The sequence below is a fragment of the Syngnathoides biaculeatus genome, chromosome 15 (assembly GCF_019802595.1).
Source record: "Syngnathoides biaculeatus isolate LvHL_M chromosome 15, ASM1980259v1, whole genome shotgun sequence".
In the NCBI taxonomy this organism is placed as follows: domain Eukaryota; kingdom Metazoa; phylum Chordata; class Actinopteri; order Syngnathiformes; family Syngnathidae; genus Syngnathoides; species Syngnathoides biaculeatus.
Window position 1 is genome coordinate 17,987,046 of NC_084654.1, and position 26,755 is coordinate 18,013,800.

General features: G+C 41.0%; 1 protein-coding gene across 3 annotated transcripts in view; it reads left to right on the plus strand.

The window, feature by feature from the left end:
* Positions 1–26,755, plus strand: part of rps6ka1 (ribosomal protein S6 kinase a, polypeptide 1) — a 64,081-nt gene that overhangs the window by 32,870 nt on the left and 4,456 nt on the right. For all 3 annotated transcript variants that reach the window (XM_061843392.1, XM_061843393.1, XM_061843394.1), the window contains exons 3-17: positions 14,752–14,868; positions 14,965–15,046; positions 16,430–16,510; positions 16,991–17,070; positions 17,156–17,262; positions 19,029–19,066; positions 19,165–19,307; positions 20,526–20,596; positions 20,684–20,772; positions 21,550–21,614; positions 22,419–22,521; positions 22,606–22,736; positions 24,353–24,478; positions 24,552–24,641; positions 25,234–25,392. In XM_061843392.1, coding sequence (XP_061699376.1) covers positions 14,752–14,868; positions 14,965–15,046; positions 16,430–16,510; positions 16,991–17,070; positions 17,156–17,262; positions 19,029–19,066; positions 19,165–19,307; positions 20,526–20,596; positions 20,684–20,772; positions 21,550–21,614; positions 22,419–22,521; positions 22,606–22,736; positions 24,353–24,478; positions 24,552–24,641; positions 25,234–25,392 — 1,482 coding nt within the window. The remainder of the gene's footprint in view (positions 1–14,751; positions 14,869–14,964; positions 15,047–16,429; positions 16,511–16,990; positions 17,071–17,155; positions 17,263–19,028; positions 19,067–19,164; positions 19,308–20,525; positions 20,597–20,683; positions 20,773–21,549; positions 21,615–22,418; positions 22,522–22,605; positions 22,737–24,352; positions 24,479–24,551; positions 24,642–25,233; positions 25,393–26,755) is intronic.

A 26,755-nucleotide genomic window follows, 5' to 3' on the forward strand; every position in this document is an offset into this window, starting at 1 on the left:
TTGAGCCTTGACATGACTTTAATTCACTCCATGATCAGTTTCATAACGCAAAACTCCAAATCTTCTTTCACTTTTGAAATGAATAGTAGTGAAGTAAACATTTTTCAGTCAGCGGGGGCACCTGCCAGGCAGACTTACACCTTTGTTATTCCTCTATCTCAGAAAGTTTCCCCCCTTCGCTAGATTAAAGTTGGCTAAAAGGCTCTCAGACGTCTGGAGATTTTCGCTTTCTAAATGTCCCAGTATTTTCCTCAAGGCCGCTCAACATTAAGAAAAGAAGTTGTAAATTGTGGATTTTAAGCCTTTCTTGAGTGACCTGTACACAAGCTTAAGTGTTTGTCTTCTTCCTACAATTCCCCGTGGAACACAACGGAAAAATTGGCGTCTTTACTTGAGGTCTCCGGACTTTGCTCCAACACGCAATATAAAATTGGGCTTGTCCACACATACATGTATGCGTGCACACACACGTCATGCACAAACACACACGCTTACTAATTCACACTTTCCGTGTTGTATTTATAAGGCAAGTTGATTGATTGAGTTTTATTTTGAGCACAAACAAAACGGGGTTCTTAGTCTTTGTGAACTTGGTTTCAATTGGTTTTGCAGGCTTTTTAAAGTTTTGCTTATGTGCGTGCATGTGGATCTGTGCGTGTGCATGCATGTACACAATTATTTCTATATTGTTTGACTTGAAGGCTGTAAATTTTTGTGTGCATGCACGTATTGCCGTTTGTACAGTATTCGACTAAAGCAGACGCCCTCTTGTGTGTTTATCATCAACAGAATCTGCTGTTAATGGTAGAAGGTGGTTCTGCAGAGCAACTGGTCAAACACACACGCACACAAAAAAAGAGTGCAGACACCCATACAGAGTGAGCGATGTTTTATAACTCAATTACACAGCAAATCCCTCTGCTTGTCAGAGCCTCTAAATCCTGCCTTATATTTTACGCATACAGTGACACCGATCACTGCATTTGCACCTTATAAAATGTTTGTAAATGTACATCAACATTTGGCAAAATGGTGTTCCTACAAACTTTTATTACAGCCGTGGTTTGACTCAGTAATTTTGTTCTGAGGGGGTGATTCACCAGAACCACCATATGTATGTTGCTTGTAAAAAGTCCTACGATATTCCATATTGTTAACGACCCAAAATATCCCATGTTCTGGAACTGGCCCTGTACGTGTTTGGTTGTACAATAATACATCACTTCTCCTGAACGAGTCATGCGTTATGTTCCCTGACTGACTTTTTTTTTTTTTAAATTAGTAATCACCTGCAGTTTTCACGATTAAGCTTTTTTTTTTTTTTTTTTTTTTTTTTTTGTACAGCGAGGAATCCTGGTTAAAGTCTAATTCTTCTTTATCTTTCGGCTTGTCCCGTGAGGGGTGTAAGCCATTTTATTCCAAAGCTCCAATGACAGTCATTCATCTTGCATGTCAGAATTATTGAAATGATCGCTGCTTAGTGTAAAAGTAAAATGGTACTTTATAATTTAAAATAATTGTTAGGAACATATTCTTGGCCTGTGACGTACCGTATTTTCCGCACTATAAGGTGCACCGCATTATAAGGCGCACCTTCAATGAATGGTCTATTTTAAGACTTTTTTTTTCATATATAAGGCGCACCGCATCATAAGGCGCATAGAATAGATGCTACAGTAGAGTCTGGAGTTATGTTATGCATCCATCAGATGGAGTTGCACTAAACACTCAATATTGATCCATATATAAGGCGCACCGGATTATAAGGCGCACCGTCAGCTTTTGAGAAAATAAAAGGCTTTTAGGTGCCCCTTTATAGTGTGGAAAATATGATACTGTGCTCATTGAAAATGAACATTATATAAGGGTTACTTAATAATTGTTTTTAATTTGGAAATTAAGGAATTGCGCTTCATAGTTTTTCTGCAATGCAGCATAACATGACTCCTTAACTCTCCCGGCATGTTTTTCTTTCCAAGTCTGCCAGCATGTAATAATTAAAGGTTTATCAGCATACCTGAACAGACTAAAAGCTCCAATAATTCCAACCACCCTTCCATTCCCTGCAGCGACCCCTCCTCCATCCATCCTTGGCTGCCACAAACCATCGTCGTCATGGATACCATGTCCTTAGCGTCGCCAAACCTTGCAATATTATCTTTTTTTTTTTTTCACACAGACCCTGCTGCTCAATGAGGATTTCATTCATAACTCTATTGTCTTTTGAGTTTGCCTCATTCATCACGTTTGTCAGTCAAGGAGAGGCTTGGTGATTATCCACAAGTTCCAGAGCCCAAAACCTTTAAAGGCCGTGGTGCTATTTGACCGGAGGAATTAAAATGGAGATGAGTGTCCACATGGGCGTCGGGCGGGAGCGCTCATCTGTCAAAAGTACATATGAAAGCCGGCTGTACGGGCCCATTTCCTGCGCAAACACAGTCTCGCCATCCCCGCAGCAATTCCTCACAAAGACGAGGAACACAGTTGCCATAGTTTCACACTTCTCCCTCTCAGGGTGGACCGAAAGAAACGTGGCAACTGGTTGCTTGTGTCCTTTACGCTTAGCATGAATCTGGATGCTCATGTGACCCTCCTTGTTCCACACAAGTACTAAAAATTATATCTTTGTCTCTATTTTTAATCAATCCGATCAATGATTTCTGTTGCTGCCACCCCCCACCCCCCAGATTCCCGTACGTTTGACACTGGTTACCGTAGCAACAACGGTCAACATATGCATTCTTGACATGGTCTATAATTATGATTCAAAGGTCCCTGATATTCATTCTTCTTAATAGCCACCGTACTTCAAATCACTCTATTTCGGGAGGAGGTTCTGCCTCGCGCAAATGCCAAGTTCAGCTTTCATAACCATGACAATTAATGGGGAGCAGCTACTCAGCATTGCCTACTGTGTAATTTTGCAACTTTTCTGACCACTATAGCCAACTTGTTTGGGGGGGGGGATAGTCACAAACAAACCTAGCGACTTCTTGTGGTCTTATTGGAGACTTCTGGAGACTGAGACTTCCCCCAGAGCAGAATGTATTCATTCCTCCGAATCCAGACTGCAAGTGAATGGTGTTGCTTGTCCACTGCCACCATTGGTGGTCTGAGGTCATCATTTTATCTCACAGGCACATTTGCAGATACCCGAAAATGTAATTGCTTGTTAAATTTCCCACTTGGGTTGTGCAGGCACGCCATTAGACCCCGGTCCAGTGGTTTACTAACAAGGCGGACACGATTGCATCTGCCAAATTGGTGAGATTACTGTTGAGTTCATTTTTCGCATTGTGAGAGGAGTAAATAGAATTAGATGAATTTAGAAGGCACAATATTATTAATCAAACCGGAGACGAATTGTGTTGGCGGCTTTTGCATTTTGAATAGTGCGTCTGAAAGATAGTTCCAAACCAGCATGTAAAGCAGTGCCAGCATAGTGTAGGCAATATTAGAGGCAGACGTAAACATTTTAATTTCAATGTTTCACCAAAAGACAATCCAAATATTAAACCATAATATTGTGATTTCAAACACAATATAATTTGTAATTAAATAAAATGTCTTCTTTTCCTTTCGGGTTTTTCCCGATTAGGGGTTGCCACAGCGTGTCATCTTTTTCCATCTCAGCCTATCTCGTGCATCCTCCTCTTTAACACCCACTGTCCTCATGTCCACCCTCACAACATCCATCAACCTTTTCTTTGGTCTTCCTCTCGCTCTTTTGCCTGGCAGCTCCATCCTCAGCAGGTTTCTACCAATATGCTCACTCTCTCGCCTCTGGACATGTCCAAACCATCTAAGTCTGTTCCCTCTAACTTTGTCTCCAAAACATCCAACTTTGGCTGTCCCTCTAATGAGCTCATTTGTAATCCTATCCAGCCAGCTCACTCTGCGCGGGAACCTCAACAACTTCATTTCTGCCACCTCCAGTTCTGCTTCCTGTTGTTTCTTCAGTGCCACCCTCTCTACTCCGCACATCATGGACAGACTCACCACTGTTTTATAAACTTTTCCCTTCATCCTAGCGGAGACTCAACTGTCACACAGGACACCAGACACCTTCCATCAACTGTTCCACCCTGCTTTTATCCGTTTCTTCACTTCCTTACCACACTCTCCATTGCTCTGTATTGTTGACCCCAAGTATTTGAAGTCGTCCACCTTCGCCATCTCTTCTCCCTGGAGCTTCACTCTTCCTCCTCCGGCCCTCTCATTCACGCACATATATTCTGTTTTACTTCGGTAATCTTCATTCCTCTCCTTTCCAGTAGATACCTCCATCTTTTAAACTGTTCCTCCGCCTGTTCCCTGCTTTAACTGCAGATCACAATATCATCTGCGAACATCATGGTCCTAGGGGATTCCAGTATAACCTTGTCTGTCAGCCCATCCATTACTACCGCAAACAGGAAGGTGCTCAGAGCGGATCCCTGATGCAGTCCCACCTCCACCTTAAATTCTTCAGAAAACACCTACGGGACATCTCACCGCTGTTCTGCTGTCCTCATACGTGTCCTATACTATTCTAACATATTTTTCCACCACACCAGACTTGCACATGCAGTACTACAGTTCCTTTCTTGGTACTCTGTCGTAGGCTTTCTCTCGGTCTACAAAGACACAATGTAGCTCCTTCTGACCTTCTCTGTACTTTTCCACGAGCATCCTCAAGGCAAATAATGCATCTGTGGTACTCTTTGTAAAATAAGTAAATAAAAGGTAAATGTTCATACACTATTATATGATTGTATAATTGCATTCCATTACCTGCAATTTTTAATAACATGGAGAATTGCCTTCTTTGATCCTTTTTGTATTTACTCTTTCGTGTATGTGGTGATGCCCAGAAGTTGCTGCAGTCAGCTTCAGAAAATCTTTGCTCAGAATTTCTCAACGCTGGTCTTGTGTTATGATTTCGGAAGAAGGACGTAGCATTGTTGTGAAGGCTGCTTTTTTTTTTTTTGTGGGTAGCAGGAAGTCTTGACTGGGATGTGAAGCTGCTATTTCAGTCAGATTATGAACACAAAAAAGTAAATTGAGGAAGGCAGAGTCCAATTTCAGTTCTAGGAAGTTTATAATGTGATGTGATGTAATGTAATATTATTGTTTCCTTGAAGATGGCCACACGGGCTGTTAGTTCCTTTTAAATCCTCATCATTATAATCTCTTCATCCATACTGACAAGCCTCGTGTCATCTGCTTGACCGACCTATCGTCTTACTGTCATCCTTGTTTATAGTGCTATTAATATTCCAGATTGCGTGCACAGGATTTCCTGCAGCATCCGTGCTAATCCCATCCACATTTCCTGTGACTTTTCCGTGGAAATTTGTTAGCCAATAACGCGACCCTTTTGACCGTTTGCAGCTGTCACTCACCAGCACTGTGCGGGGGAAGGACATGTGTTGGTGATGATGAGATAGCAGATGGAAGGTCCTTTAAAAAATGAAGGGTCTCAACCCTGTGTTGTAGACTTCGCCGAGGCGGTGTAAAGGTGAACGCCTCTCATAGATTAGCTTCCTGTCTGAAATATCCGACTGAGCCTGGAGGTCAAGGAATCACGTGAATAAATGAAAGAAGGGCTCGTTTTACTCAGGTTAAGACTCTGTCCGCCACTGCAACGTATAAGGATAATAATAAACATTTTTAGTTAACTTTTTGATCAGGGTTAGTCACAAATGAGAATTACTGCTGGTATCTCTAACCATTATTGAGTCAAAGTACAAATTTTACATTAGGATAGTTAAGATTGTCATAGGGGGAAAATCAGGAAAGAAACACCAATAAGAGGGGAAGTGAGAAAAACAAAACAAAAAAACACAAGTGGGTGATTTCATGCAGTAGTGCCTTCAGTTTAATTGTAAATGTTTTATTGACCGTGTTACACTCGTATCTCATAACACTTGTACAGTATCTCAAATCATTTTTCGTCATTGAAATGAATAAAAAGGCAATTAATTCATTAGGGTTTTTTCCTGTTAGAATAGTTAGGGATTCATGCTTGATTTATTGTATTTGTTCAACATCTTTATTAGTTTATGTACCGTATATGTCGATATATCAATGTATAGATACAATAAGTAGTTTAAGATCTACTCATGGGTTTTATTAAGTTATTGTAGTGTGCAGGCATAGCTAATGAAGAGGGTCTGTGATGAGTAAAGTAACCAGACTGAAAACAGTGGCGAAAACTAGATTAAGCAGAGGGGTAAATACTTTTATTACTTGATGCAGTGCTGCTCACTGTGCTGCAGGATCCTCTTATGACCTCTCCATGCAGTTTAAACCTCTTCCCGACCGCTTCAGGCTGCGCTTTTATTAAAGTGGCTTGATATAATGTCTTGAGGATTGCATTTGGTGCAGGGGAACTTCTATCTGCGCCGTTGCCTTGCCCGCCTCCTTTTCCTCTTCCTCTTTACTTCCTCCGTCATCTACAGCTGTCGTATGGCTACTACACATGGTACGTGGACTTCCTCTTGTGGAACACCAAAGAATCACTGCTTGAGTACAGTTCAGTGGTACAATATTTAACTTTTATGAAATTTGCATGAATACTTTTAAAAGAGCCTTTTTTTAAACATTTTATACATTTATTAAACTTAAAGGGCCACAGACATGCCTACAAACGTTCTAAAATAGATATTGTAATGAAAATACAGATCACATTATTCACTTCAATGTCTGTACGAAAAAATAATTATGAACGGAGAGCGTTCCATCCATGCACATTGCGGAAGTCTCACTCGACATCCCAGTGGCAGCCATAATTGCCTGCAATGTCATCAGTAGACGTCACACTGGGACATTCGCCATTGAAAAGACGTAGTGCCACCTGCTATGGGTGAGGAACAACAGAGATTTTCTGATTTTTCTGACGTCCCTTCTGTCACGGAAGCTCTTTTTGAAGAAGAGAACATCTCACAATCGAGTGAAGTGACGGGGGCAATATTACCCTATCGTCATATTTAGATGATATGCGGGTCACTTCTAACTAACAACAGCCTTCCCGACTGTATGTATGACAGTATGTAGCGTACTCGGCTGCGAGCCACGACAATGCCGTAAAGCGGCTTGGCTCAGCGCCGCCATGACCCACCCCCGGCCTAAGCCGTGATCGGTGGACGCGGCGCCAACGCAGACATCGACACATTTAACACCCCTGACTTATGTATGCAGAACTTTTGGTACATTCTGAGAGGATTACGTCTCCCCCCCCCCCCCCAACTATTATTTTTTTTTAGCATCTCTATACACACCTACCTGTCCTTTGAACCATGAAGCTCTTGTCCTTTGCACCTGTGCAATCCATTTTTCACGACGAACCGGGTCTTTTGGAAACATGAAGAGTAACTCCATCCTCCCGAGTGTTCGAACAATATCCAGCAATACAACGAGCCAGCATTTTGGCTAACACGAAGGAACAAAGAGCTACCTTCCTGCACGTAAAACTGGTATAAACACACGAGGCCACCCTAGTGGGTTCCTGCTGATAACGCCACTTCCTGCTTCTTCTCCAAAGCATATCCCTCGAGAGGATTTTCATGGCGGGAGATACAAAAAGCCATATACGTCAAAATCATGTTGTGTGATGGGAAAAAAAAAAACGGATGGGTCCATTCTGGCTGCCTTTTTTCATTAATAACAGACTAAAAATCATGCTTTTCCTTTCAGTGGCCCTTTAATTGACAATTCATCTTAATTCTGTCATTATGTATTTTTTATTTACCTATTTCTAAAGCAACCGCAAGTCACACTCAATGGCAATAAAGATGCCACCAGATAGCGCCCGAGCAGTATTGTTAGTGGTTTAGCCAGAGCACAAAATCGACAAGTAGTTTTCAGCAAATAATTACGTATAGGTTCCATTAAAAAAAAAAAAAAAGTAAGTAAAAACTGAGCCCAACTGAGACTATAAAGGGTTAATGGTGTTTGCATCTGTTTGGTCCAGTCAATGTGTGTATGTATTAATTCATACAGTATTTACCGGTAATTAAATTGGTCATATTGTAGCAAGTAGCGCGGGTCTCTCTTGAGGTTTGCACATTTTCTTTAGCTATTGAGGCATGCCGGTATTTTTCCTAGAAAATGTTGGTTGATTTTTCTGCCCCTTTTGTTATGTGTCGTAGGTTTGAATGTGGTACAAGGATGTGGTCGGTTGGAGGAGGTCCGATAGAGTGGGGAGAGGTTTTTTTATTTCATGATTAGTAGGTAAACATAAGTCCTATTAAAGCTATATATTGGGGATCTGTAAAAGCTCTCAACGACTTTCTATTGGATCTCATTAGATTGTTTGGGTGGTCTTACAATGTCTTTTATCTTCAGTGTATGTTTGCCCCTGTTCAGTTCAGCATGGACTTTTTAGGCAGTGAAAGGACAATCAAACGCGGTGTTTGGCTGCGTGTTTAGACAATCCTGTCCTTTTGTATCTACTTTAATGGCCTCTTGGCTGCTCTCTGTTCCAACTTTCAGAGTGAAAAACGTGCTGAGAAAGGGGAAGCTGCGTCCAGACACCCGCAGATAAATGTTGTAATTGTACGTTATTCATTGTACTGTTATGTTGCAAGTCAAACTTTTACTTGTTCCCCGTGTACATTATCTTCTCTGTGCCAGGCTTGGTTAAATTCACGTTTACAAGGACTGTGAGTTTATGAGTTCACGTAGTGAACATGCCCTTACTTGGCCAACCAAAGCATGGCATGGGCCGTCTTGTGTCCCTAAACATGATTGCGTCACTTCCCTTTGAAGAGGAAGAAGAATCATATTATTGTTAAAACAGTTGCACAATTTTTCCTCTACTCGGAACCCATCACAGTTTTGAGCACGGCAAACCTCACGATTCGATTGAATTTTCATTATTTAGGTTTGTTTGATCCAAGGTGCGATCCTGTCCCTGCCTGTGTGGAGTTTGCATGTTCTGCCCATGCCTACATGGGTTTTCTCCGAGCACTCCGGTTTCCTCCCACATCCCAAAAACATGCAACATGAATTGGACACTCTAAATTACCCCTAGGTGTGATTGTGTGGGCGACTGTTTGTCTCTATATGCCCTGCGTTTGGCTGGCAACCAGTTCAGGGTGTACCCTGCCTCCTGCCCATTGAGAGCTGCGATAGGCTCTAGCGCTCCCCGTGACCCTCGTGAGGATAAGCGGCAAAGGAAATGGATGGATGGATGGATGGATGACTTATTGCACTAAGTGATTCAGAATGTAAAAACCCATTAAGAGTAAATTTGGACAATTTTGAAATGTTAATTTTGAGGCTATGTAAACATATTGTCACAACACAATTGATTTTTTTTTTTTCCGCCTAATGGTGTTATTACAGTGAAAATGTAAAATACTGTACAATACAGCTTGTAGGTTGTTGCAGCTCACATGTAAATGTGCTTGTGCCTTTATTTTGTTACTGTTTGTTGAGTAAAGTAATTGGAAGTGCACTGGTGGCTAAAACTATCATCATCCACTTGTAGAGGCATCACAATAGGTTCTAACTAGCTGTGGTAGGCTATATTAAATTGTTGCTATTTATTATTTGTGCTGTTGAGATGGGTTAATTACGTCCGCTTTGCACTAAACACATTGCACTTTAGATTTTTTAAGTGTGAAATAATCTCACACTTTTGGACATTTTCCATCTTTTGCATACTCTTTCCTCTTGGCTGGCCATCATCACTCTAACATATTTCTACACAGAATGGTGCATAGGTTGTTTACTCATTAGTCCTAGTGGAAAAGGAACTGCAAAGCTTCATGCCAGTGATTTTTACTAAAACTTCATTTGTTCTTAAAGTATTTAACAGTATGAGTTACCAGATTACTCTCTTTCAACACTGATTGGAACACCACCCTATTCCTACTGCTTTGAGTGTGATTTGTTCCACTTACTTTGCATTGAAGCTAAGCTTCAACTGTATTTTTCCTCGTCTTCACGCCTTGTTGAAGCTGCTCAATTTTGAATCGGGCAAAGATGAAGGAATACATTCACATCAATTCAGAATTGGGGCGTTTGCCTTCAGAGGTTCCACTCCTAGCCCTCCCTTTTCGGACGGTTCTCTCGCAGCAATTCAATCAGTCTACAACCATTTCTGTGGTTAAAAACCTCACTTCCCATTTTGCCGTGTGCGCCCGCGTACGCAAAGCCAATGAGCTACCGCACTTCTAACACAAAGTGTTGGCCATCTCACACGGTATGCAGCCGTAAACCGGTGCAGGCTAGCTCCAAGTGACATGGAAATATCTGGACATGTGGAGGCTCCTGTTCCGCACCAAAACACGCATGAGAGAGGCAAGTGGTGGTATTTATTTCTTTGTTTGAATTTAAGCATGTTGACTTTGAGAAATTATGAGCCATTCATTTATGTTGTGTGTGTGTGTGTGTGTGTGTGTGTGTGACAGGAATTATTAATATGCAATTGCATTATAAAGACTCTTTTTAGAGGCAGTTAATATAAACTTCAATGGTTTGACAATCTCATAATGAAGATGGGGGGGGGAATCATAGATTGACTTGTTTTAGTTATCTTGTCAGTTGTAAATTTACTTCCTGATTCACACAGGATGATGTAAGGTATTACAAATGATAGATGGAACCATTTTTTGTTCTGTGGTGGACTGTTCCATTTGCATCCCACTAGTGAAAACACAACGAGAATTTAAAAAAAAAAAGTGAATACAGTTAAAGACAAGAAAACTTAAAAGCATTAGTTAAAATGTGAAATAATGTATTTGAAAAGTTCAGAAAAAAAGCTGCCATTTTACAAGAACAAAATCTAAAGTGGCAATGCTATAAGAATGAAGTGGCAGTTATGTGGAAAAAGTAACAATTTCATAATAAACGGGACAAAAGTTGACAAATTTGGAGAGTAAACATGTAGTAAACTAAGAAAGCTGTCATTTTATGCAAAAAAAAAAAAAAATCCAATCAAACAAGTCATAATCATACAAGGGTTATATGTACGTTTTGGAAAAACTACCAAAACTCACATTGGAGTCCAGTAATTAGCCCTTTGATTTACAAGAATTGCGATTGTACAACTCGTATTTGTCCTTTTTCTGTGCTGTACAGTGTGCCTCGTTGTGTATTTGACTGTGACGAGAGGCTGATCTTTGAAAAGCAGCCAGTCGTTGCAGGTTGACCTTATGTAGCCGGAAGGAAATGAAGTCACCTTAGGAATAGACGAAATGAGATGGTGAAAGGAAGGGCAAGAGAGGGACAGACAGACAGAACACCTTCCTGTCTTGTCTTGCCCCCCTGCTTCTATCTCTCACTGCATGTGTGTTTGCTGTATGATTTTTAGTTTTTTTTTTTTGTTTTTTTTTTAAAGAAAAGCCAAACAATTACAATGTCATCTTTCCATTCCAACACCGCTTAGAACGAGTCTCATATCACATGGATAGAGAAGGACTTTGCCCATATTAGTGCCAAGGTAAGTCACTTTGTTTGTGTACCTGTGCTGCTCCTCCCTTCAGGAAACAAGACAATAATATACATTATTTTGATATGGTGACATCTGCCCTGATTTGCCACTCTTCTAAGAACGCGTTCCACAAGGTTTAGTTAGAAGTGTGTTGATGGGGAAATTATTTTTCCACAGGCGCATTTGTCAGGTTGCAAACTGATGTTGGACGAAAAGGTTTGTCTTCGCTGTAGTTAATCTAAAAGTGATCTTTAGGTTTATGGGCATGGTCAAGGTCATCCACAACTCTGTCATCTGTGTCTTCATGAACCTTGATTTGTGCACTGATGAACAGTCACGCTTGAACAGGAAGGGGCCGTCTCCAAATTGCTTACACAAAGTTGGACATATCAGTCAGCCAGGCCTTCTTGTCCAACACCAGAAATAAGCTTTTAGAATGGGCAAAAAAATCCTATAGATTCCCTTCTAAATCCTGTTAAAAGCCTTGCCACAAGAGTAGGCCAACATCGTATTAAACAAAGTGGATTTAGAATGGGATATCACTTAAAATCATATGTGAGCCAAGGCAGGTGAGCCATTACCTTTGGCAGTATTGTATATTTTGATACACAGCATCAGTCAAACTATCCCTTTATCTCTCAATTTCTCTCTTTCTTTGAGCTGCCAACTCCTCCCGTGAGCTCTCTCTGGCTTTCAGGCTATTTTGTTAGCTAGAGTATCTTACTAAGTAGATGGTTATCTATTACTCTTAACAGCTGTTTTGCAAGCCATCAAACTGTTTTAAAAAGTAACATCTATCTTTCTAGATATTCTATATATCTAGCTAGCCTGAATAGCTATTTATCTTTCCAGATATTCTATATATCTTGCTAGCCAGAATAGCTCACAAAACTGAGTACAGGGAGTCCTTGGTCTACGACTGACATCCGCTCCTACAGTAGCGGCTTAACTCAAATTTCGAATCGAGTCAGATTCCACCATTAAAGTCGGAATTTACATCAAAATACTTAGTATAACAACCAAATACATTGGAATAAACAAGATGACGTACTTTGCACTACTGCTGAGAGGTGGATGAGAAGAAGAAGAAGGGGAGGCTGTCCATAGCTATTGCGAAGGAACTTGGTCCTCAGTCCTCTCCATCTCGACAAGTATCAAAGAACCTGGTTTTGTGATCATTGTGTCCGACACAGGAACAGAACCATTCACATGCGGTAAAATACGGGCTTTGTCTTTAATAATTACAACCACGGTCGACCGACTGAAGCCTTGGTGGTGTTGGAGTCTCTCCTTTCTCCAATCATTTTATGATCTTGTGCTTCGTTTCCGTGGTAATGGATTTTCTTTTCGCTGCAGAAGCAGTGCTAAAAGACACCTTTCTTCTTTGGGGCAATAATATCTAAAAAGGAGGGCGAAAAATTATACTCTTGGCGCACAAACATGGACAAGCATTAGCCACACAAAATGGCGGACGGGCGTTGTAAAGTCGAGACCATCTTAACCCAAGGACTCCCTTTTCACTGCTCACACTTTATGTAAATATTTTACTATATCTTTTCATTGGACGACACTGGCGAAAATTGCTCGTCTTCAGCTAACTGTGGGTTTTGTTGCGCATCACCTTTAGAAGACGCTTCCTTCTGCAATAGGTGATTCTCACCCACCAAGCCAGTATTCGGCTCCCAAAAGTGACAAAAAGGCCTTCAAAACTGTTCCCTAGCTTCCATTTCCAACATTGTATCTTTGTAGCGTGGGATTTTCTACGATGACAACTAAAACCAAAAATTGCAGCATACAAAAACGTAACACTAATTCTCTCCCATTAGCCCAAAATGAGAGTGGTTCATTAAAGAGAAGCTGGTGCAGTGCTCGCACTTATTACGATGACATTCAGCATCAGGGTGAGGTTTTTTTTTTTCTCCAATAATTAGTTTCTATTCCTTTCAACGCCGGTCTGTCAAAATACGACTTTCCGTGAAGCTGCTCCACGGCACAAAAAGGGGTCGGCGACCGCTGATGTGACACAGGCGGTGCTTGTAAAGTCATCTTTTAAGACCCGGAAAGGTGCTTACATTTGAGTGTGCGCATTAGGATGAAGCAGGCATCAGTGGAAGTCAGTTTTTAGGAGACAGGATGAGCAAGGAAGGACAATTAGGAGAGGAACATGCTTGACGTCGGACAGGAAAATTCCCCTTAAGTGATACGATTTGCCTCCTTGTCCTATCTTTTGATTTAATATATATATGTGTATATATAATGTGTTTTAACTTGTTGGCGATGCACTGACTATAGTAGGTGTCTACTCTACTCTTATATATATTTTTTTTAACTTGCGTGCCTTGTTGAGTGCAGGACTGTGAAAATTAAAGCAACCTCTTCCTTCCTGTTTGCCTACTTATGGTTCCTGTTCAGCTGCACTCAGTCAGTCAGTCAGGGGAGCACAACACATGAGTTGAAAAGGCCCTTAGACCGTAGCTACTCGGGACATGGGCCCCAGGGCGAGATTCAAACTCGGTCGCTTTCTCCCCTTCAACCTGTCCAAAAAGACCAAAGGCTTGGCGGCAGCTGCAGACGCATTGCCTCCTGCACTGAAACACTGGACACCGGTAACCGTGTCAATATTTAATCCTGTTTTTGTGGTAGAGCTTGTATGTTATAGCGGCTTCCTGTTGCTGTTATTTCTCACGAAAAAGTTCTTTACTTCTCACTAGAGTTTATTCGCATCACTTTGTCGGCTGACAAATCCTTTGTTTTCTGATTGTATTCTACTTGGATACATAAAATTTATAGTGATTTGTCCAGAGTATTCTACTTTTTTTTTTTTTTATGAATAAAGCAATACTTGGGAATAACAGTATTTGGGACTCACTTAGAAATAAAAATAAATAAATAAATAACCTAGTGTTTCACAAAAAAAATTCCCGGTTTAAATGTCACCAGTTGATGTGAAATACAAAAGATTAAACTGAAAAATTACAGTAAGCTGATCGAGGAGCTGATAAACTTAAGCTTTGTCATCTCTCGTAGTGACTCGGGAGAGAAAATTACTTTTTTATCAAGAAAAAAAAAGTTATTTCAGATTCAATGCTGCACAAAAATAGAGGAACAACAAAAAAAACTTAATAATGATTAGAATTACATTTTTGACAGGAAAGCAATAATTGCACCTAAGTTAAGATACAAATGACCTGTGATACGACCAGGTAGTGAGACCCCACGTACCACTGAATGTGGTACCCGTAACACACTTTGAGAGTCACTTAAGTTAAATGATCACTGGAAACATTATGGATTCTTTCATGTAATCCATGTTTTTGTTCATGCTGTAGGACGATGGTGAAATCAAGGAAATCAACATCACCCATGTGGTCAAAGAGGGCTCGGAAAAAGCAGACGCGTCTCACTTTGAGCTGCTCAAAGTGTTGGGTCAAGGCTCCTTTGGGAAGGTAGAGCACACAATTTCCCCAGCAACTGCTCTTTTCATCCCCTGCAGGCTTTGCCACTCAGTCCTGACGTTGCTTGTATTTCACTACTCGCTTTAGGTGTTCCTGGTGCGCAAGGTGACCCCTCCCGATGACAACCAGCTCTATGCCATGAAGGTCCTCAAGAAGGCCACACTCAAAGGTGGGAGACAGAATCTTGGGATTGAACGGTGACATCAGCGCAAGGCCAGCGTAATAGATGAAATCAAACATATAGCGTAATTCCCGGTGTGACGGTCTGAGCGCTCCCCCGGGCTGAAAAGTCTCATTGTGATTAATGCGCATGCGTTTCTAACAGGGGATCTCTGGGTACGTGCAAGACACTTACTGGGAAATCCCCCGGTCTCATCGTTCCTTCTTCTATATAGAGGTAGCTAACATACGTTATATCCTAACCTAACCTTAAAACAAAAGTTGATAAAAAGATATATGCATATATGTACGTTCGCTGTGTTCGTCTTTCTGAGACATCCGTAGCGAACATGAACACTCGGCGACAAGTTGTCGAATGGCACATGTTGAAGCATGGATGGGGACGTTTCAGACTGACCGGTAGTTTAAAAAATGTACGCGAATGTGCGTAAATCACAAGGAGACTTTTCAGCACCGGGAGCGCTAGCGTTAAACTCTTTCTGTGTACCGAGGTTTATAACCAGGTGCGCTAATGCTAGCGCCGCGCTAATCCTAATGCTAGCACAGTGCTAACGCTAAAGTTAGCGCCGCATCGCCGCATAAACCACACGGTTGAAAGTGTGTGCAAAAAGTCACGTCTTGTAGGCCGGAAATTACGGTAAATTATGCCCTACAGCCAAAAGGTTGTATGGCACAGAACACTTTTCAGGCCCACATTTGGCATGTTTCATGATTATTTTTTTTCTTTATTGGAAAAATGAAAAAAAAATATTTTGAGTGATATTGTTAGGATATGAAAAGATAATAGATGTAAAAAGAAAATGTAAAAAGGAATTATAATTGTCAGTTCCTTATTAGAATTAACATAATAATGAACAAAAAAATATACTTCTGATGTTATACAGGTAAAATAAGATATTGCATGTTTACTATAAAACAGGGCGTAATGTTTTGGGAGGGATCTTTTTAAAAAAATTAATTGTTTTGTTGCAATAAAAACTGGCCCTCATAAAACAGTATTTTAGCAGAACAGATAGCCCTTTATCATTTGGTTATAGACCACTTTACAGTGTTTATTCTCACATTGGGGACGTGCAGGGTGCAATCAATTTCGCCCTGAATGTTCAAATGCCCTTTGTTTCTGTTTTGTTTTCGTTCTCTGTGGTTGGCTGTCATTTTCTCACAAATAACATCGCAGTTACTGGCAAGCCCAAATGAAAATGTCTCCACTTCACCGTTCTTGCCTGGCCCGTACGGCCATTAATCAGCACTGGGGCGACTAGTGTACGCTACTGTACAGCAGCCAACTCTAAAAACACTATATAGCCTCAGAGAATTGAAGTGCCACATTGATGTCAAGAACCTTTCATTATTGTTTTTTTTTTATCACCAGTGAGAGATCGTGTGAGGACAAAGATGGAGAGAAACATCCTGGCTGATGTCAACCACCCCTTTATTGTTAAGCTACACTACGGTCAGTCCGCCTCACCAAATCCAGTCGCGCTTTCGCCCTGGAGGCCACGGCTCACACTCAGACGCTCACAACGAGCTAACCTGCGCCAGCATCCAGTAGTAATAGGCCACGCCCATTAAAGGCACGCATCCAACACACAAATATAGAAATTACACTTTAAAACACCAGTTTTTTTATATTCAATTTCATTTTTTTTGCATAAAATAATGCGCTATTTTTTTCGTTGTTAACATTTTTAAAAATATACTTTTTGGCGTTTGCAACATATTGATGGCGTTCGAATGAGAAAATTTTCTACAAGTAAGCTCACTCACACCCTCTCGCTCCCAAATATCACAACAAATGTGTCTTTTAAGTTTGAATGTTTGAACTGTATTGAGGCAAAAAAAATATGTGGCCTTTCACCTATCGCGGGTAGATCTTGAATATCTCCCCCTCCATGACGAATGGTGGTTCACTCTACCTATGTCCGATTTGCAGCTTTCCAGACTGAAGGCAAACTCTACTTGATCCTGGACTTCCTCCGAGGAGGCGATCTCTTCACCCGACTGTCTAAAGAGGTAGGAATTCCCGCATTGTGTTGATGCTGCTGTTTCCATGTGTCATACTTCCAGAAGCATCCTTGTATCCGTTTGTGCCTCACAGGTGATGTTCACGGAGGAGGACGTCAAGTTTTACCTTGCAGAACTGGCACTGGGCCTTGACCACCTCCACAGCTTGGGCATTATGTACAGAGACCTCAAGCCTGAAAAGTAATATATGTTTGATTTTGAATCACACAACTGCATATTTTATTAATGTATTTTGTGTGGTTTCTGGATGACTGCGACGTCGGTGGACATTTGAGTAAACCTGGACTTTGAGTACGTGACGATGTTAACCTGAATGATCACAATCTCAAATGGAATACAGGGTGATCTGTTTAGGATAATACGAGGTGTTTACTAGGCCTGCCGCTAGTGAATTTACAGTATTTAGAATTGAGTAGTCTACCAATTTATCCCATCAATTAATTGAGTAACCGGATAAAAATTGATTTTGTATCATCTAACCCAGGGGTCGGGAACCTTTTCGACTGAGAGAGCCATAAATGCCAAATATTTTAAAACATAATTTCGACAAAGCCATGCAATATATAAAAAACTAAATACAGGTGTATTTGCGCATTTATGTCCAACCAACACTTTTAGAGTACAATAAAGTCTGTGAATTCTTTTAAATAACATTGTTATGATGTTGCTAACCAATGATGACAAAAGTACTTCTTGCCATTAATGCGACTTCAGGTGCTCCCTGGTTTTGCTAACGGCTTGATAGTCTGTTTCATACATCATCAGATTAAGCTTCACGCAGGCGTTGAGATTTCCATCCGTTAATCGTGAACGTCAATTCAATTTGATTTTCCATCATGCTGGTATGATGGTGGACAGTTCTTGCCAACAAAGGCGTGTCTTTTATTCGTTTGATTATCTTGTCTTGATGCGAACTTGGCAAAATGTTGATTGGCAATGTCGAGTATGATATCTTTGGCATACTCCCCATCTTTGAATTTAAACACACAGCAGAACCCTCCCTCTTCGCAAAGCCTGTCCATTCTTGTTGAAAACTTTGGTACTCGTATTTTTTTTCTTTGAGCGACCTTTGTCAAAAGCATTTCCATAATTACTTGTTCCGACACAATCAGCGTTAGACCCTTCTGCACCTTTGGACATCGACTACCACGCAAAAACTACAGCAACCCACTGGGCCAAACTGTCTCTGTGTCATTTGCGTTGCCTCCCCACACCTAACTAAGGCGACCCCACTAGGGCAAACCTTCTCTCGACCACAGAAATCACATGTACAGTATGTCGTTACGAGGGCTCCGCGAGCCATATGCAACCGCCTAAAAAGCCAGGTATGGCTCCGCGGGCCATAGGTTTCTGACTCCTGATCTAACCCAAAACTGTGGATATGAGGTACAGGTATTGTTTTCCTCCACTTGGGGTCGCCATCCTAACGTTCTACTGTACATTGTCGTATCTGTGACTTTGAGTGTGTATAATTTTAAAAGGTGAGGCCTGCCCTGGTGTGTGGAATGTGTCTCAGCGAATGAGAGCGTAGACTTGTCTGGCTGTTAAGTGGTTAAACCGTTCACTAGATGGGGTGTTGACAAACTTGGCATGAATGACCCCAAATGAATGCGCTTATGTTTTTTTCGTAACGTTTTTGCAATAAAACGGTTAAAAGTGCACCAGCACTGATCATTTCCAGATTTTGCACATGATGCACAAAGGCTACTTTCCCTTTATTAAATTTTCCACTCGCAAGCATTTTACGTTTACATTATAGCAATTACTGAAAAGTGTTTTTCTTGCATTTACTTACAGAAATCATGACTACTATTGGATAAGTGACACACATCCCAACTTGTGTATAAATTCAGGCTATGGCAGATTAAGAAAAGTCGTAATATTGTTTACTGTAATGATTTTTGTTATTTGTCATGTTGCTAACATTTCCTACTGCTGTTTTCTAGCATTCTCCTGGATGAGGAAGGTCACATCAAGCTAACAGGTTAGAAAATAGCGAGAAGGTCTATCAAACAACTCCAGAAGCCTCAAATGCATAATATGGTGAAAGTAAATAAGAAAACTCTCTTTGGTGTCTTCCAGATTTTGGTCTGTGCAAAGAAGGCATTGACCACCATGAGAAGGCCTACTCCTTCTGTGGCACGGTGGAATACATGGCACCCGAGGTGGTCAACAGGGGAGGGCACACTCACAGCGCCGACTGGTGGTCATTTGGAGTACTGATGGTGAGGAAATGGAAGTACAGTAGTAGCGTCGTTTGCTCAAACCTTTTACGGGGACACATTATGGAAAAATGGACTCAATGCGCACATAGTTGGGTCTCCAGAGTGCCTGCCCACCCATAAAGTATGAATCGAAACAAAGTACTACATGTCATATCTGCCTAGTTCTGAAAATGTCTGTGAGCAAGCTATTCTGCACTTTGTCCCTCCTCTGTTACCAAACAGTGGAGCCAATTAACATAATATCCGCCCCCACGCCAAGTTTTGAGAGCGGACCAAAGTACCAGAGTGAAAGAACCACTTTGACGCAGTTGCCCGAGCCATATAACATCCAAGCCAAAAGGTAAGCAGAGCTGCATTGTGAGCATAAGTATTACTAACATTAGATTTTAATATCTCTGTGGAGGTGGGGTGTATTTGTGTTTTATGATATTTTTAGAAATGGGCAGATAATTAAAGATTTCATTGATGGGCAGGCACTTGAGAGACGCAACAATTTGTATACAAACACAAACTAAATATTCCGTGAAATACACACTGAAAAATTTGGAATAATCAACTTTCTGGTGAAATTTGTGAATGAATCGAAAATTTACTGTAATATTTATGAGTGAACTTCATTTTACCTCTAGACTTTTGATTGTAGTTATGCAACTGTTCAGTGTTTTTAGAAATTTTTGCACAAGTTTCTGTTCTCTAACAGGGAAGTGACTGGCAAAATTGGACCCCGAGCGTTTTTCAAGAACATCCACTGAGATGTTCCTTCCTTTCAGTGTCTCTTCCAGTCAGTTTCTGTTGCCACCTGCTGATGACACTCTGAACTCAGTAAACTACTTCTACATTGTTTAGTTATACCAGTATAATATGTGTCAACATGAACAAAGGGGGGAGGAAGTGCTTGGATCTGTTTTGCCGAATGTAGTGCCCAAATTGCACATATAGCGGTTTGAACCAGGAAATTTATTAATCCACTTATGGATCAAATACTTGCTGTAAATTTTGAGGTTTGCGAACAGCAATATGTGCACTTGAGCGGTTGGATATGTTCACCCAATGCATTTGAGCTTCATTCCGGAATTTCACCAGAAATCCCAATATCCTTATGTATTTATGAGTCGTGTATGTTCCATATATGGCACTTTGGATGTCCCACTGTACATAATGCAATATAAATGTGGTAGATATAAGAGTGATATGGAAGCCATATGTTCTCTCCTACAGTTTGAAATGTTGACCGGATCGCTACCCTTCCATGGGAAAGACCGCAAAGAAACCATGAATATGATTCTCAAGTGAGTGTAAACCGCTCACCCGCGCTCATATTTATGGTTGACGAAGATTACGATGACGCTGATGAGGATTGTGTTCCTCTCTTGCAGAGCGCGTCTAGGAATGCCTCAGTTCCTCAGCGCAGAGGCCCAGTCTCTGCTCAGGGCACTGTTCAAGAGGAACCCGGCCAACAGATTGGGTCGGTGATCCACTGCATATTTCTTGCTAGTTATGTACCCACAATGCTTTGCGTTCCAACATATTACAGAGCCTGAATAAAAGAAAACCGAGGAATTCAAATAATGACACAGAGTTGTTTTGTTCTTTTGGTATCCCGGGACGATGCATTTGCAGGGTTTAGCTGACAGGCAGGCAGTCCCAAAAGCAGAACCTCTCGGCCCTACTGCTGAATGACAAAATCATATTCATATTCAAAGAATCCTAAATAGTACTGCACACTTCTAGGAAAGACAATATGAACCTTATTACATTAATTAAGGATTAAATCATTATAACGTGATCTTTACGTAACCCAATGGTATCAAACTCATTTTTCTCGCAGGCTACCATGTTGTTCTGGTTTCCCTCAGAGGGCCATTATGGCAGTGGAACAAAAATATTTAATCATCTCATCATATTTACATCATCAATTTATGAACTAGTTTTCGAAATGGAAATCAAGGGTAATGTGTTTTTCAAGTATTCACATTTGGTCACGCAAAAATGCTTGTAATATCTCAACTTTATCATTTATGTTATATGACAATTTGAAATATGGGTAGAGATTTTTACAAGAATCATGGAAATTAACACTCTACATTTGGCTTCGTGGGCCACATAAAATCATGTGGTGGGCCATATGTGGCCCTCGGGCTTTGTGTTTGACACCTGTGACATAAGCAGTGAATATCCTAAAATAAACACGATAATACATTATTGCCATTGTTTATGATTGTTTTTTTTTTTTTTTTTGTAGGATCGGGTCCAGACGGAGCAGAGGAGCTCAAACGTCACGGATGGTTTTCCAACATTGACTGGAATGTGAGTGTTGTGTGTTTTTTTTTTTTTAAAGCTACATCATAAATATTTTTCATGGCTCAAAATATGTAATATATTAATTTAATTAAAATAAAAAAATAATTAAATTTAATTCCCAGGTAACTGCTGAGGAAACTAAACTATATAATATTTAATCCACAGTGGTCTAACTGTGATTTACAGTACATTAAATTCTAGCATATTCATAGCTTAGCATTTGTGAATTTGCCTATTCACAGTTTTTCAGAGGGATCCTAGCTAACATTTTTTTTTTTTTTTTTTTGCTGAAAGCTCCTATAAAGTGTCTGAATGCGTGCTGTATCTCTCTGTCCTTTTTTGTTATGGGGCAGGGGAGCTCGAGCAACTAGTCGCACAGGAAAAAGTACCCGAGCCATTCCGTTGCAAGACATCGCTGCGTTTGTTTTATAACGTTACGTTTTGGTGTTATAATTACAGCATTTTCCGCACTGTAAGCCGCACCACATTCTAAGGCACACCTTCAAGCATGGCGTGTGTTAAAACTTTTTTCATATATAAAGCGCACCGCATTATAAGGCACATAGAACAGACGCTACAGTGGAGACCGGGGTTACTTTATGCATCCATTAGATGGAGCTGCACTAAAGGCTCAATATTGATCCATATATAAGGCGCAGCGGATTATAAGGCGCACTGTCAGCTTTTGAGGAAACGAAAGGCTTTTAGGTGCGCCTTATAGTGGGGAAAATATGGTAGTTGTTTAGGACCAATGAATTGAGTAGTGTGCTATTGCTGCTTTTCACAAAAAAATCTGTTCACATCCACCAGAAACTGTTCCGCAGGGAAGTAAAACCTCCATTCAAACCGGCAGTGGCGCGTCCCGATGACACCTTCTACTTTGACTCGGAGTTCACCTCCCGTACTCCTAAAGGTAAAAGGAGTGGAGCAAACACCCTGGAAGTCTATTCTTTTTTTTTTAAATATCAATCAAATTCTCATCCTGTCATCGATACAGACTCTCCCGGCATGCCGCCTAGTGCCGGAGCTCACCAGCTGTTCCGAGGCTTCAGCTTCATCGCGTCAAGTCTGTTGGAGGAGGAAGGTTCATCGGAGCCCGTGCAGCCCCCACCGCACCCCGTGGTCCAGGTGAGTTGGGACCCACTTGAGAGTGTGAGAAGACATGGGGACATACAGGAAGTTCCATAGATATACAGTATGTAGACAGGGGTTCCTTGTTAGATGGTAACCTCAACGATAAAAACATTTTGAGGTTACCAATATTGCTTAATCAAACCAGCTAACTAGTTTGAGCAGCAGAGTAACAATGTGCTGCAAACAAGTCACAATTATTGCCAGACTTTGTTTTTCATGTAATTGTCCCATGTTTGTGGGAGTGCTTTTCATACAAATATTACGATATAATTCCAACTTTTCTACATCATTAGTCTCGTTCACAGGTGTCAAACTCGAGGCCTGGGGGCCAGATCCGGCCCGCCACACGATTTTATGTGGCCCGCAGAGCCAAATCTACAGCGTCAATTTCCACGATTCTTGTAAAAATCGGGACCAAAATTTCAAATTGTCATGTATCATGAATGGAAAAGTTGAGATATTACAGGCATTTTTGTGTTACCAAACATGAATAGTTGAAAGAAATATTACCCCTGATTTCTGATTCCAAAACTAGTTCATAAATTGCTGTAAATGTGTCGAGACGATTCAATATTTTTGTTTCACAGTCATAACGGCCCTCTGAGGGAAACCAGAACTACAATGTGGCCCGCGAGAAAAATGAGTTTGACACCCCTGGTCTAGTTTAATGATGGACTATAGTATGCTTTGACCTGCATATAAAATTCGGGTCATTCCGCTGGATCCGAATGTCATTGTAAACAAAGGACTGAGCCTTGTGAAAATGATGCAATTGATGTTATTATTTGAAGTTTTGCAAGGTGTGTGGTGGGCTTAACACAAAATGAAGACGGTTACATTTTATATATTGAAGCAAATGTATAGCTTTGACTCACAAAAGTCTGCTAAGCGCTACCTTAATGCTGACACGTAATGCAAAGTGCTTTAGACAAGCAGAAGAATAGCATTAACGTTGCAGTTTAAACCTTTAGGTCTTTAATATTCTAACACAAATGTATGGAAGTAAATTGTTTTCAATAGTTGCTACAATGTGCTGTCTGAAATTCACCGTCTGTGCCACCAGGCAGGGTTACTTACTTCAGGTCAGAACCAAACAGCCAGCCAATCCAGTTGCGCTTTCTTAGTATGCGACATCACATGACTATGAAAGGGTCACTGCAATTGGCTGGGTGTTCAGTTCTGACCTGAAGTAACCCTGCTTGGTGGCACAGACGGTGAATTTCAGACAGCGAATTGGAGGCAGTTGAATTTCAGTCAACAAATTGTAGGAACCATTGAAAATGTGATCAATTTACATTTCAAATTCAATTCCTGTTTTCTGTGGCACTTCAAATTCAAATCCTGGTGGGACTAATTTACTTCCATATAAATGGCGTACCAACATATACAGAAAGATGATATAGTAATATGTATCCTCTTTTTGCGCTGTAGCTGTTTGTTTGATAGAAATATTCAATAAAAGTGTTTTGACCAATGTTTTATTCAAATCATGAAAATTGCCAGATTTATCAGCATTTTCTAGTATTGGTTCTCTGCACTACTGAGAATTTCTTCTCCTTTATCTGGAGAAGAAAATAATTATTTAAAAAAAAAATACTGTCCACTTGTAGCAGCTGCATGGGAAGAACTTGTTGTTCAGCGACGGCTACGTGCTGAAGGAGGACATCGGCATGGGCTCCTTCTCTGTCTGTAAGCGATGCATCCACAAGGCCACCAACACGGAATACGCCGTCAAGGTACAAGCGGGTCACCCAGTGACACTTGCTCTAGTACAATTCAAAATCCGAGCTGATTTTTTGTGATTGACAGATGATCGACAAGACCAGTACAGACCCCTCGGAGGAGATCGAGATCCTGCTTCGATACGGACAGCACCCCAATATCATAACGCTGAAGGATGTGAGGATAATCGCACGCATTCATCGCATTTAATCAGATATGTGGCAAAGGTACTCCTTACTCTGCAGAGGTCGGTGGAGATCTTCACTAGTGATGTAGATAAGCTTGAGAAATACGAATGACCTGATTTCAAGCCTCTCAGCAGAAAAATGTCTGGAGCTCAATTCATATTTCATGTTTACTGGGGGCCCAGAGAGACAATTTTGCATTCCAAACACTGGAAAACGATGGTTTGGTAAAATATGACACCTTTAAGTACAAGTACAGGCTTCTGGTAAAAGTGGCTAACGGCATCAGACAATTCACTTAAATCAGGTCATGAATGGAGATCGTCATGCGATTCCTAATCCGGTGAATCATCTTCATTATCGCCAGCTGGTTCACGTTCCTCCATATTGCTGCTGATCCTGTTTTTCCCGTTCTTTTAAGACCCCAAGATCTCAATCACTCAAGACCTCAACCGGGGTTGGCTTAGCCTCACTGAACCCTCAACACCAACTCGTATTTCGAGTTCTGACCTACAGTCTGAAACTTCTTCTATATGACGATATGATGACATGATGCCAAATGGCTTTCCCCACATCCGTCGCAGGTGTACGACACCGGCAGGCAGGTTTTCCTGGTGACGGAGCTGATGCGCGGAGGAGAGCTGCTCGATCGGATCCTCAAGCAGAAGTCGTTCTCGGAGAGGGAGGCCAGCGCTGTGCTGCACACCATCACCAAGACTGTGGAATACCTTCACTCGCAGGGGGTGAGGATGCAGCGCGTTTACCACACAAAATTTACTCTTGACTCGGAACTTCATTTGGGTCCACACGGAGCGACAGGGGTTAGCACGTCTGCCTCGCAGTCGAAAGATCCTGAGTTTGAATCCTTGTTCCAGCCTTTCTGTGTGAATTTTGTATGTTCTCTTTCCGCTTGTGTGGGTTTTCTCTCGGTCAGGGGTGTCAAACTCAGTTTTCTTGCGGCCCACGTTGTGGTTCCGGTTTCACTCAGAGGGCCGTTATGACTGTGACACAATACAAATATTTAATCCTATCTAATCAATTTATAATCTACTTTTGGAATCAGAAATCATTTTTCCAACTATTTGTTTGGTGACAAAAATGCTTGTAATATCTCAACTTTGTCATTTATGATGCATGACAATTTTTGTCCAGATTTTTACAACAATAATTGAAAATGCCACTCTAGATAGGGCTACGTGGGCCACATAAAATCATGCGGCGGACCGGTTCTGCCCCCCCGGGCCAGGAGTTTGACACCTGTGCTCTAGGTAGTCTATTTCCACTTGCCCCACTTGCCTATTCCAAAAATATGGCTGTTGGGGTCATTGCAGAAGCAATGAGTATTAAGAAATACTTTATGCACATAAAAATAATAATAATGAATCTCTAAATTAACCTTAGGTGCGAATCAAAGGATGAGTTGGTGTTTGCCTACGTGTGCGATGAACATGGTAGTGCTAAATGGCTTCACAATATTCAGCAGGCACAAGACGTGGATTCAAGGTTGAATTAACGTTGTTTTAGATCGCGACGTCGGACAACCTAAATTCAACGTAAATTCCACAGTTGAATTTTTACGTTGTCAAATAACGTTTCAACGTTGATTCCACATAGATGTTGCAACTAACGTGATGCATCAGTTACTGTCTGAAAATATTCCCATGACGCACTGCACATGATGCTGCCATTCCTAGTTTTCAAATCATCAGCAATCGTTCATTATGATTTGCAATTTTTATCGTAATTAATTAGATCTAAACTATCAGTCTGTCCGTCCAGGCCATTGTTTTTTCCCCCCCCTGTGTTTTCCTGCTGTGAAGGCAATAACAACGTTTCCCACACACCACGTGAGGCGTCCGTCGTGAGTGGTGGAACATCTGCTGCAGGGAGGCTAGCTAGCCGCCATTTCCACTCTCTCAATTACACTATATTTTATTTTGTTTGTCACATGCTTTAAGAAAAAAGTTATTAGTTCTAAATGTTAAACATACGTGTATTACTGTGGGCTAATTGTAATTGTTTGTAGTTTGACGCTGTATAATAAAGGTTTCAATGTATAGTTTTAATGGCTCAATTTCCATGTAGGATGGCTACGTTGATTTTCTG